We start from the raw sequence: 12,620 nt of genomic DNA on the forward strand, positions 1-12,620 counted from the left end.
TACACGATACAAGGACACTTGGTCTCAATGGCTTAGGTTCCTCTCCTCTTCCACCTACCGTACTGCAGTGACTTGAGACACAACACCCATCCTTGCCCATGAGACTCCATCTGCGAGAGGACTAAATACAGGTGTGTAGGGGTTTGCTTGCTCCAACCACGTCTCGGCCAGGTGCATAGCTGCTTATTTACCCATGATGATCCGGAACTGGAGTCCAGGTTCACCACAAACTCCCATTATCTCTCCTTTGCCTTGTTTGTATCCCATTCTATCTTTTCCTTCCCTTCTTGTGTCTATTTTGAATGGTCATTTGCTTCCTGTGATTGCGCTTACCTACTATTGCCACTGCATTTTAGGATGTATAGGAAGCTGAAGTATTATAATTTTATTTTATTTTTTAAGCAATGCTCCTTTCCACGATGCTTACTCAGTCTGCTGTCATATTTTGTGCTTTTTATAGGTGGTGATGTTCACCCTTTTGTTGGGGCTGTGCCCTTATTTGTCATGTTCTTTTACTTTGGGGACACATCTTCCCCAACTATTCCTTACGGGGTGTAGCTTGCCAAATGGGGTCACTTTTGGGGAGTTTCCACTGTTTTGGCACCACAAAACCTCTTAAAACCTGCCATGTTGCCTAAAATATATTTAATAAAAAGGAAGCCCCAAAATCCTCTAGGTCCACATTTGCTTCAGAGGCCTGTGCTTCAGTCCATTACCACACTAGGACCACATGTGGGATATTTCTAAAAACTGCAGAATCTGGGCAATAAATATTGAGTTGCGTTTCTCAGGTAAAACAGTCTGTTTTACAGAATTTTTTTTAATAAAAAGGATTTTGACAAAAAAAAGAAACTTGTAAATTTCACCTCTACTTTGCCTTAAATTCCTGTGAAACGCTTAAAGGGTTAAGAAACTTTCTAAATGCTGTTTTTAATACTTCGAGGGGTATAGTTTTCAAAATGGTGTTTATGGGGGTTTCTAATATATAAGGCGCCCAAAGCCCCTTCAGAACTGAACTGGTACCTAAAAAAAAAAAGGCTTTTGAAATTTTAATCAAAATATGAGAAATTGCTGCTTATGTTCTTAACGTAAGTCTTGTAACGTCCTAGAAAAAGAAAAGAATGTTCAAAAAACGATGCAAACATAAAGTAGACATATGGGAAATGTTAACTAGTAACTATGTTGTGTGGTATTACTATCTGTCTTACAAGCAGATACATTTAAATTCCGAAAAATGCAAATTTTTCAAAATTGTCTTTAAATTTTGCTATTTTTCAAATAAACACTGAATATATTGACCAAATTTTACCACTAACATAAAGTCCAATGTGTCACGAGAAAACATTCTCAGAACTGCTTGGATAGGTATGAGAATTCCAGAGTTGTTACCACATAACATGACATGTCAGATTTGAAAAATGGGCTCTGAGCCTTGAAGGGGTATTTCGGTTACAACAAGTTACCCCCTATCCGTAGGGTAAGGGGTAACTTGCTGATCGGTGGGTGTCCGATAGGTCAGACCCCCACCGTTTACGAGAATGGGGACCCCGAAGTTGCCTGAACACCTCGTTTGAACCGAGCGGCAGGTTGCTCATGCGCACTGCCGCTCCATTCATTCTCGCTGGAAAAAAACGAACACTGCACTCGACTATCTCCGGTGCTCCCATAGAGAATGAAAAGAGCGGCAGTGCAAATGAGCGACCTGCTGCTTGGTTCAAACGAGGGGTTTGGGCAAGTTTGGGGTCCCCGTAAACTGTGGGGGTCCGAGCTGTCGGACACCCACCAATCAGCAAGTTACACCTTACCCTAAGGATAGGGGGTAACTTGTAACCAGAATACCCCTCTAAGGCCCAAACTAGGCTGTTTCATTAAGGGGATAACTTTTTTTTTACGGGGGAATTTAAAAAAAACAACACAATTCTGCCTCGGTTTTTTATTTTCGTTTTAAATTTATGCCGGTCACCGTGCGGTGTAAATATTGTTACCTTTGTTCTATGGCTTGGTACGATTACGGCGATACCACATATGTATAGTTTTTTTTTATGTTTAACTACTTTAGCACAATAACATTATTTAATTTTTTTAAATAATTTGTTTTTGCATAGCCTCATTCCAAGCCATAACTTTTGTATTTTTCTGGCCGTGTAGCCACATGTGCGTTTATGGGACAATATGTTGTTTTGATTGGTATTATTTTGGGGTACATGGGACTGTATACCAAAGCAATAATGTTTTAAACTAACAGGCAACTCATCGGGTCACTGATGGATGACAGAGGGAGCCCCCCCTTCCTCTGTCAAAGCACTTAAATGCTGCGGTCGCTATTGACCGCTGCATTTAAGGGGTTTAACGGACAGGTTTTGCGTTTTTTTCCCGATCCCAGCCATTGCAGCGGAAGCCCAACTGTCAGTCACAGCCAGGCTCCCACAATCACTATCACATAAACGCATGTTGGGATGCAGGAAGGGGACCCTTCCTATGAAGTACGTGAAAATGTGGGAAGGAGTTAAAGCTGCGCTCTGCAATGACTTTTTAGAGAGCAACTACAAAGAGCGTCTCTTATGCAAAAAATATGAGCAGTTGCAGTCAGATTAAACCCTTCTTGGATTGGATAATCCCTCCTTTGCCAGAAACATCAACAGTGTGGAATAGCCTGAGACACTCACTTTCAGCAGCTGGAAATGGGCAAACTGCCACCCTGCCCATCTCAGAGTCCAGAACAGAGGGATTGCCTGGCAGCAGCGAAGTGGCAAATGACATGCAGTGGGAAGTCGCAATCCTACATCCACATGGCGTTTAGGGAAGGGCCTACAAGCCACATTTTGTAATGAGCACTTTGTGGTAGCTCAATCCTGTAAGTCCTCGTGCATGATCAACTCTTATGACATAGTGTCGTGTTTATTGTTGTACCAACCAATAAAGATTTTCAGATTATTTTTTTTGGGGATAGGCTCTTCATACTCTTCCCCACATTACTTAATGGGTATTCCAGCCAAAAATAATTATAACCTAACCCCTGTTAGATTGGTGGGGGTCTGCCCATTGGGACCCACATAGATTACTAAAATGGGCTATGCCCTCACCCACGAGAAGTTGTTACAGAAACACCCCCTATCAAGTGGATAGTTGGTAAATGTTTGTGTCTAGAATATCCTATTAATGCAAAACGATGGCAATTACCAATTGGTACCATTCTTATCCTTCAGTGCTGGATATGGGCTTTCTGTCTCTCCTAAATTAGACAGAAACTTTTTTTTTCTCACTGCGCTGACATCATCTTCATGTAGATTTATTTTAAACTTTTTGGGTGCCATAAGGGTTAATTAAGTGTACTGTGTAAACTAACAGGAAAGAAAGTATAGACTACAAGACAAAAGAGTTTCCTTCATCCGTATTCACTGACCTTGGTGCCAGAATACTATTGTCTGCTACAAAGAATATACTTCCCTGCCAGAGGAAACAGAAAGCCCCAGCGAACAATTCACGCACTTGTGTATACCTCATAGGATTAATAGTGGTTTGGTTGCATATTTTTTTTTTTTTATAAATCACACACCTCAAATGTGCCAAGGCAACGGTAGATTAGAGGGAACTGTCCGCACAATGGCCATTGCTCCATCGGCATCAGCTTTACAGGTCTTCAGGAATAGTGCATGCAGTGGTATAAGGGGGCTGGAGCTGCAGGGTGTATACGCACAGAGCACACTGTAGATGGAAATTCATAATTCTTCAGTTTACACACCCCCAGCCCAAATCTTTTAGTTGTCAAACCCCGCACCGCTCACTGCTTACCTTACTAGTCAGAACTTTTTATAGCAAGTAAGATTGTAGGGTCCCCCGAAAATATGCTGATTGCTGGGGGTCTCCAGGGGCTGCATATGGTGGAAGAACCTTTTTAGCAAATGTTCAAATTTATTTCTAGCACCACCACAAGGCAGATAAATAATTAGATGGTCCCCATTGAAATCAATCGGCTGTCCGTTTTTTGGATGGACAAGCCTGTTAGAGCATGAAGAACTCTGTTGCTGCTCTCAGCTCCAGTTTTTCGCTGGAGGTTTTGAGTGAGGGACCTCCGCCATTAATTCAGAATTTTCTATTAGGTTCTGTTCCCTCAGGCAAAGTATGTCACGGAATCTCCGAAACAGAATTCTGAGCTGGAAATTCCACAGCATTTACAGCAGCAGCAAAGTGGATGAGATTTCTGGAAATCTCAGTCACACACTGCGAAGAAGAAAAAAAGTACATAAGTCAAGTGGAAAGTGTTCTGTAGTGAGGCTTTCAAATCCGCAGTATTTATGCTGCGGATTCTGTGCGGAGATGCTGCATATTTGGGCCATGGCCATGAATGGAGAGCATAAATTCAGCACTAAAAACGCACTATTTGCTGCAGATTTCTGTAACTGATTTACCTGCAGATTTATGAGACTCCATTGCGGAAAATCAGCGTACATGACCTGTGGGAACATACCCTTAATGTATTTAGTTTAGAAACCCCTCTTAAAAGGGGTTGTCAAGTCCTAAAAAAAAAATATCTAAATTGATGGCCTATCCTCAGGATAGGCCATTAATATCGGACGAGTGGGGCTCTCCCATTGAAGTAAATGGGAGAAAACTATAATACTGTGAACCGCCGCTACAATTGTATTGGCAATTCAGTGTGAGCACTGCAGCCCCTTCAAAACAGATAATCGGCATGGAGCCAGGAGTCATACCCCACTGACCAGATATCGATGGCCTATTCTGAGGATAGGCCATCAATTTTTTGGGACTGGACAACCCCTTTAAGGTTATATAAAACTTGCAAACTTTTTAATTGTTCCAAAGCACCGGACATAAAAAAGAAAGCAACTTAGGCCTAGTAGAAGAGTTGTAGACAAATAACGATTCCAACGAACCTTACTAAAAATGTCCTGTTTCCATAGTAGCAAACACTCACTTTATGTAGCCTGATCTTGTCTCCTGTTCTTGTTAATCTGCCAAATTTATTTTAGTATGAATTAGGGGAACAATGAAAGGCAACATGACCACAGGATCGGACTACACATGGTTTGTTTGTGGTATGTTACCATATAAATATTTAGGCCTGTACTGTAGACACCAAACAGCTTTTGTAATTGAGGCCCTGTTCACATCTGCATCAGAGTCTCCACTAATGCACAATTTTGTCTGCTAAAACGAGACACCATGACATTAAATGGTTCCCTCGGGTTTAAGTAAATGAAGGAGATATATCAAAACTGGTGCAAAGGAGAAGTGGAATAGTTGCTCATGGCAACCAATCAGATTCCATCTCATTTTTCAGAAGTCTTTTGGAAAATGAAAGCAGCAACCTGATTGGTTGCCATGGGCAACTGCTACTTTCCCTCTGCACCAATTTTGATGGTAGTCCCCTAATAAGTTCCGTCGGGCGCTGTTGTTTTCAGTCACACTACAGATCCAGTGGCTCATTTTTCCACGTTGTTAAGCAGAACAGAAAACCTGAATGCAAATATGAACAAAGCCTAAGACTGCTTGCAAAGCATTGGAAGAAAATTCTGTAAAAAAAAATCCTACAACTATTGGAAAGACATCATTTGCTTCCCACGCCAAAATAAGTTAACAAAAAATAACCCCACAAAAATGTTTGATAAACCTAAAATAATCCAGCGCACAGGCACTGCTGTGTGGTTGATATGTGAACGCTACATGTTGGTACAAGGCTCTGCATTTAGCAGATTAAAAGAGCAATAAGGCTATAATAGAGTATTAGGTACACTTCAATTCCCAAGTGAATACATTTGGATCCAGAGATCAGATAGATTGTCTATAGCAGGAGTCAGCAACCTGTGGAACGGGTTTCATGGCAGGCTCCCCTCTCCCGGTGTCCAGCGCTGTTGTGTTCTTGGTGGCACTTAACACAGGGAGAGAGTGCGGTGCTGCATTATATGCTTGGTGGCGCTGAACCCAATAAGAGAGTATGGCACTACATTGTGTTTGTCAGCACTGAACACTGGCAAGCATACAAAGCAGCACCCCTGCTGGTGTTCTGTGCTGCCAGGGAACCATGCCCCACGTACCAGCTGTGGCCACCCCTTGGTCTAGATGGAGATTGGAGGCAGCTGGACAGGAAGATAGACCAGAATGAGGAATGAAGTTGGAATATAGCCGCTCTCTCTCCTGTGTGTAGCCCTCCATAGCTGGTGTTCAATAGCCGCAGTCACCTGCGTGCAAGAGCCCCTCTCTCATGTTTGCATGGCACACAGATTACTTCAAATTTGATTTATTTTTTCCGCACACCATACAAAAAGCGGTTGCAGGCCCCTGGTCTGTGCACAATTGAAGTTGAGGTTGTATAAGATTAGAGGAAAAAAATATATACGTTCAGCAGAAACAGCGCTACTCTTATCTATAGACCATGTCTGGTATTGCAGTTCATCCACATTTATTTTTCCAGTAAAATAAACAGCAGACCTTTTCCCCCTGATCTCTCACAACTGTTTTAAGAAGTGTGATCACATCGAAGCTTTTATTATTTTAAGCTAAATCAAATATCCATCTGAGACTCTCCAAGTTTCCATTATCTTTACTGGATCCCAAGTTAATAAGTTATTGACACAAAATCCACATCCCCACTTTTAAAATCCACTTTATTTTGCTTTTTCATACAGGACTTAAGGCATCTGCACAAGACACACAATTCTTGCAGAGGTTATAAAATCTTTCAATTTTTTTTTAAATTCATTTTTTTCATCTTTATTTGTTTGTACATGTTGGTCAGGTACCATTCGCTTATTTGTCATTTTTGTTCCCTAAAACTGTGTAGGCGTTTGAGATATGACCGTTAAACCAGTGTTAACTCAATTAAATATTTACATAGCACAACACATTAAGCTTGTAACACTCACAGAGGGGCTTTGGGGAGGGAATAAAATCACATCAAAAATAGGACGAACACCACCAGTATTATGTTCGGAATCAGCTATTTACAGGTCCCCTAATATGAAATGATAATTTATTTATTCTTTTAGGTTTGTAAACTGGCCCCCGCACTGGGGCAGAGAAATGTGTGCACGGACGAGTTTAACCTCTTCATAGCTGGAGGCCTGTAGAACTCTAGCTGCCTCGAAGCACAGAAGAGGTTAAAGCATCATGTTGGAAGCACATTGTCATGCTACCCTGAATCGTGTGCCATTTACATGATCTTCCCAGATGGTTTCAGGTCCTACAAAAGCAGGTATGGCTGATTAAAAAAAATTATAATAATATTAAAAAAACAAAAAAAACAAAACTATGTCTTCAACTGGACACTGTTCAGCTGCCTATTTTAATCTCTAATTTGGACTCTGAAATTCACTCGACCAAGGAACTTATCTCGGTCATCTTCATTCTTCAAGTTGGGGGATCCATGAATCTTGCACTCGAGCACGACTTCTGATGTGCCGGTGGAATTTGAAGGTGTGATTTTCACAGCAACGAGAGGCTGCACATATTTCAACTGTAGAAAGAAGAGACATTTTAATATCCCACATAGAGCTTGATAGACCGCAACAGAGAAACAAGGATACATTTTAGGGATGAGCTCACCCTGTAAGGCTGGATTCACACGAGCATGTTACGTCCGTAATGGACGGAACGTATTTCGTCCGCAAGTCCCGGACCGAACACACTGCAGGGAGCCGGGCTCTTAGCATCATAGTTATGTACGACACTAGGAGTCCCTGCCTCGCTGCGGGACAACTGTCCCGTACTGTAATCATGTTTTCAGTACAGGACAGTAGTTCCACGGAGAGGCAGGGACTCCTAGCGTCGTACATAAGTATGATGCTAGGAGCCCGGCTCCCTGCAGTGTGTTCGGTCCGGGACTTGCGGCCGAAATACATTCCGTCCATTACGGACGTAACATGCTCGTGTGAACCCAGCCTTAGGGTTCATACACACGGCAGGAGCTGTATGGTGGCATAACAAATCCCTGTGGCGGTGTACCCGAAAGCGGATTGAAATTCACGTGCTTAAACACGACGCCGTATTACGGAGATATTCTCCCTCAGAAGCATTGCAAAGTGATACAACTAGGAGATTGTACGGAGCCATAATACATGAGCCAAATTCACACTTGACGGTAGTGATTTGGCACAAAACAGCATTTTTCTGTGTTTTGGTGCAATTTTTTTTTTCTTTTAAGGAAACTATATTTGGAGTTGGACATGTTCAATGGTGACACATTTATGGATGGAATACTATAACCTTTCTTGATGTGTGTTTTCCCCAGCGACAACAAGAAAAAATAAAAACATTTTTGTGGGCATGCTGCAGTCTAAAAAAAAAAAAATACATAAAAAAAATATATTTATAAATATAAAACTGACTGTTAAAACCACTAGAATTATGCCCACATGAGTCAGGGAAGCGGAGATCCATGCGGATTGTGGCGGGAATTTGATATTTTATCTACATAAATCAATATTATATATGAATACATTAACCCATCAGTGACCACCAATACACCTTTTTACAGCAGGCACTAATGGGCCTTAGACTAGCCCACCACCTTCAGATGGCAGCCCAGTATAAGTCCTGCATTGGCGTCTCGTGCAAGCTGGATTGACAGCCAGGCTCCTGCTCTAACGACCATGATTGGAGGAAGCCAGGTCCCCAGGCCTGCCATGGTCGTAGTATTATACAGTAATGCTTTCATTTACTAAAGTATACCAAAGCGTTATATCAGCGATCAGAAGATCGCATTGTGAAGTCCCCTAGTGGAATTAAAACACTTATTTAATAAAGTTTAATATACATATATATATATAGCAACAAAAGAAAACAGCAGCACTCACCAGAGAAGATGCACAGGTGCCAAGCAAGCTATCCAGATCCAAGGACTAGGTAGTATAAAAAATGTGGTGAAAACAAAGTGGTTTATTCAGCCAACAAACAGCGACGTTTCTATTGTTGGACAGAAACGTCGCTGTTTGTTGGCTGAATAAACCACTTTGTTTTCACCACTTTGAGTGCTGCAAGATCTCTATTTTATATATATATATATATATATATATATATATATATATATAAAAAATAAATAAAAGTTTTGTTCTCTCTATGCAACGGTAGGTTTATCAGCAGGATTGATTGTGATTTTCAATGAATGATAAGTGCACTTTAAGTCCGGTCAGACTTGAACTTTCCAGTATGTCTGGAGTTGTCCTTTAAGGTAGCAACATCTTAGTGAACATGGAGAAAACAAATGTTTTTCAGTTTGATCCTAAAAATGACGATGTTTAATACATCTACAGGGTGCAGTCCAGGTAAGTTATTTACAGAAATCTATGGGTGGCTGGTTTTATAAAATAGAATTCTCAAAGTCCGTAGAAGTTGTCATGAAGTAATCCCAAGAGGCATATTTGGCCCTTGAGGCCACAAGTTTAACAGCCATGATCTAAATTCATTTTCTCTACTCCGGTTACATGTTCTTGTATCTGCACTGCAGTGATATTATTTTAATGAGCTGTCATATCCCAAATCTCACTAAGTTTCATGTGAATACAAGTAGTGCAATGGACATTGAATCAAAAGCCAAAGCAAACGTTAAGTACCAAAATATTTCGAACTCGTGTAACAAGTCAAAAGTCATACAAAATACAGTCACTTACGTGGGTTTTCTTGCCGAAATATGGAAAATACATCAAGTCGATCCTCCCATACTCCGGGTAATACTGCAGGCTTACGTTCTCTACCTGAACAAAGAAGTCTGACGTTAGACCTTTTCCAGCAATGACAAGTGTTCCGTAAATTGAGCCACGGTGTAAAAAATTCCTTCCCCTCATGCTCATATCCGATGTACGTAAAAAGCCAACATGCGCGCTCAATCAGAACCTTACCTTTAACAAGAAATGTCAGAATGTCCTCATAAAGGCACTTATAAATTAGTTATGACACAGACCGAAACCAATAAGGTTGTCAGCTGTAGTTGTATTAGAAGGCTAGAACCAAAAGCAGCCTATTTTGGCGAACCCAAGCAACAGCCCCGATTGTGGGTGGACGCCTCAAGACAACCCTCACCAATTGTGAGACTCAAATTACTTTGGTACCTTGATGCCATATCCAAAAGAGTAAGAACCTTAATTCTTCCTATACAGAGTGTATGTATGTATATATATATATATATATATATATATATATATATATATATATATATACATACATACATACATATACACACATATACATACACACTTGGGTTCCGTAGCAGACAGTACAAAGAAGTTAAAAATTATAGGCTAAATCTAACAGCAACTATTCTCTAGACTCTTCTGGATCTCTGCAGCGTTTGACACTGTAGACCATCAACTCCTACTTCGTATGCTCCATTTTATTGGCCTTGAGGACACTGCTCTGTCTTGGGCTTTCTTCCTACCTCTCAGACTGCTAGTTCAGTGTATCATTTGCTAGTTCTCCTCAGGGATCAGTCTTATGTTATCTCCTCTTTTCTATCTACACAGCCCCTATTGTACAAACTAGCAGCAGATTTGGCTTCCAGTACCATCTCTACGCTGATGACACCCAATAGTATACCTCTTCCCGTGACGTCACCCCCTTTCTAATAAAGAACACCAGTGATGGTCTTTCCACGGTCCCTATCGTCATGACTCTCTATCTGAACAGTTCAAAAACTGAGCTCCGAGTGTTTGCACCATCTACTAACCTACCTAAACTGGATGTCTCCAGCTCAGTGTGTGGTACTACCATAACTCTTGGGCAGCACACCCGAGGTCTTGAGGTTATGTTCTACTCTGATTTAATATGAGGAGTCAATGAAAGATCTATCACTTGTATGCTCATGTCACCTGCACCTCAAAAACAATTCCAGAATTCACCCTTTTCTGTGGCGAATTTTGTCTTACTTTTGCTCCGATTCATTCTCATCTTGACTACTGTAACTCGTTACTAATCTGTCTTCCCCACAGCAAACTCTCACCTCTCCAAACTATCCTGAATGAAGCAGCCAGGCTCATCTTTCTGCACAAATGCTACACCAATGCCCCTATCCTGTGCCAGTCACTGCACTGGTTGCCTATTCCCTTTACAAACCAATTAAAACGTATTACTCTCCTCTACAAAGCTCTCCACAGTGCTGCACCGTCTTAAATCTCCTCTTTTATTCCGGTCTACCCTTCCCGTATGCTACGTTCTGCCAACAATCTAATATTAACATCCTCTATAATCGAACCTCACACTCTCTGGAATGCACTACTCCGGGCAATTACATCCAGTTTTAAGCGTTACCTAAAAACACATCTTTTCACAGGCCAATCACATTCCCTAATCCGATTCATTTTTTTGTTTTACCCTCCCCCTACTAAATTATTCCTCAATGCCGAACCCCCTCATTCAACAGTATCCTCCTCATTACTTGCACCCTAATGCACTTCATTCCGGTCATACACAGATACTGTCTGGTGACTGGCTCATGCAGTTTTATGTTTACCACCCCATATGTATAAAAGATGGCTGGACCATTGTACTGTACAAGAACTTTTTACATTTTGTGTTACCCCTTTTTCCTCATAGATTGTAAGCGCTTGCGAGCAGGACCCTCACTTCTCTTTAAGTGTTAATTAATTTTGTCAATATGTAATGTCTGATATTGTCTGTACATGTTCTCTCTGAATTATAAGGTGCTGCCGAATACATTGGCGCTATATAAAGATTATTATTATTAATCTCGTATTAGAACAGATCTATTTTGAAGTCACAAGGACAAGGCATGTATAGCGCATTCTATGGGTAACTACCTAACGGACTTAGTTTGTTCAATGTAAATAATATTTAGAACCACACGGCAAGCCATTCAAAATGCTATCAAAGGGATTAACATTTGCTTTCTTTCATTGTGTGCAACTTTGTAACATGTCTGGTTCCAAGAGGCGTTCTTCACCTTTGGACATTTCCACTCATGTGGCTAAAAGTGAATCTACCTGGTCTCCATTGGATACTTCTAGGTAGGGGAAGTAAAACCATTTGACACTTCCAAATTATCTTTGCATGTGTGGATTTACTTGGACATCCTTACATATGGCAAGTGGAGAGTAAATTTACTTCCAGGTACGTAGGCGAAAGCATATTAAAGTGTAGAGAACAAAACGCATGTTCCCTGATAACAAGGTAAGTACACTATATGGCCAAAAGTATGCAGGCACCTGCCCATCCCACCTATAGGAGCTGGTTGGACATCCCATACCTAAACCATGGGAGTTCATATTAAGTTGGCCCCCTTTTGCGTTTAGAACAGCTAGGACGCCTCTATGAAGGCTTTCCACAAGATTTTGGAGATGGTCTGTGAGCATTTGTGAGGTCAGACACTGATGTTGGACGAGAGGGCCCGGCTCGCAATCGGCATTCCAAATCATCCCAGAGGTGTTCGAAGGGGTTGAGGTCAGGGCTCTGTGCAGGTTCCTCGAGTTCCTCCACAGCAAACCACATCTTTATGAAGCTTGCATTGTGTACAGGACAGTCATGCTTTCCCCAAACTTTTGCCACAAAGTTAGAAGCAAACAATTGTCTAAAATGTCTTTGTATGCTGTAGCATTAACATTTCCTTTTGCTGGAAATAAGGGACTGAGCCCAAACCCTGAAAAACAGCCCCA

General features: G+C 41.3%; 1 protein-coding gene across 1 annotated transcript in view; it reads right to left on the reverse strand.

Moving 5' to 3' along the window:
- Positions 1–6,607: 6,607 nt before the first annotated feature.
- ATP1B3 (ATPase Na+/K+ transporting subunit beta 3) overlaps positions 6,608–12,620 on the reverse strand; it is a 65,803-nt gene continuing 59,790 nt past the window's right edge. The window contains exons 6-7 of the mRNA XM_075861236.1: positions 9,627–9,710; positions 6,608–7,474 (exon numbers count right to left, since the gene is read on the reverse strand). Coding sequence (XP_075717351.1) covers positions 7,304–7,474; positions 9,627–9,710 — 255 coding nt within the window. The 3' untranslated portion in view covers positions 6,608–7,303. The remainder of the gene's footprint in view (positions 7,475–9,626; positions 9,711–12,620) is intronic.

This window comes from Rhinoderma darwinii, chromosome 4, assembly GCF_050947455.1.
Source record: "Rhinoderma darwinii isolate aRhiDar2 chromosome 4, aRhiDar2.hap1, whole genome shotgun sequence".
Classification (NCBI taxonomy): domain Eukaryota; kingdom Metazoa; phylum Chordata; class Amphibia; order Anura; family Rhinodermatidae; genus Rhinoderma; species Rhinoderma darwinii.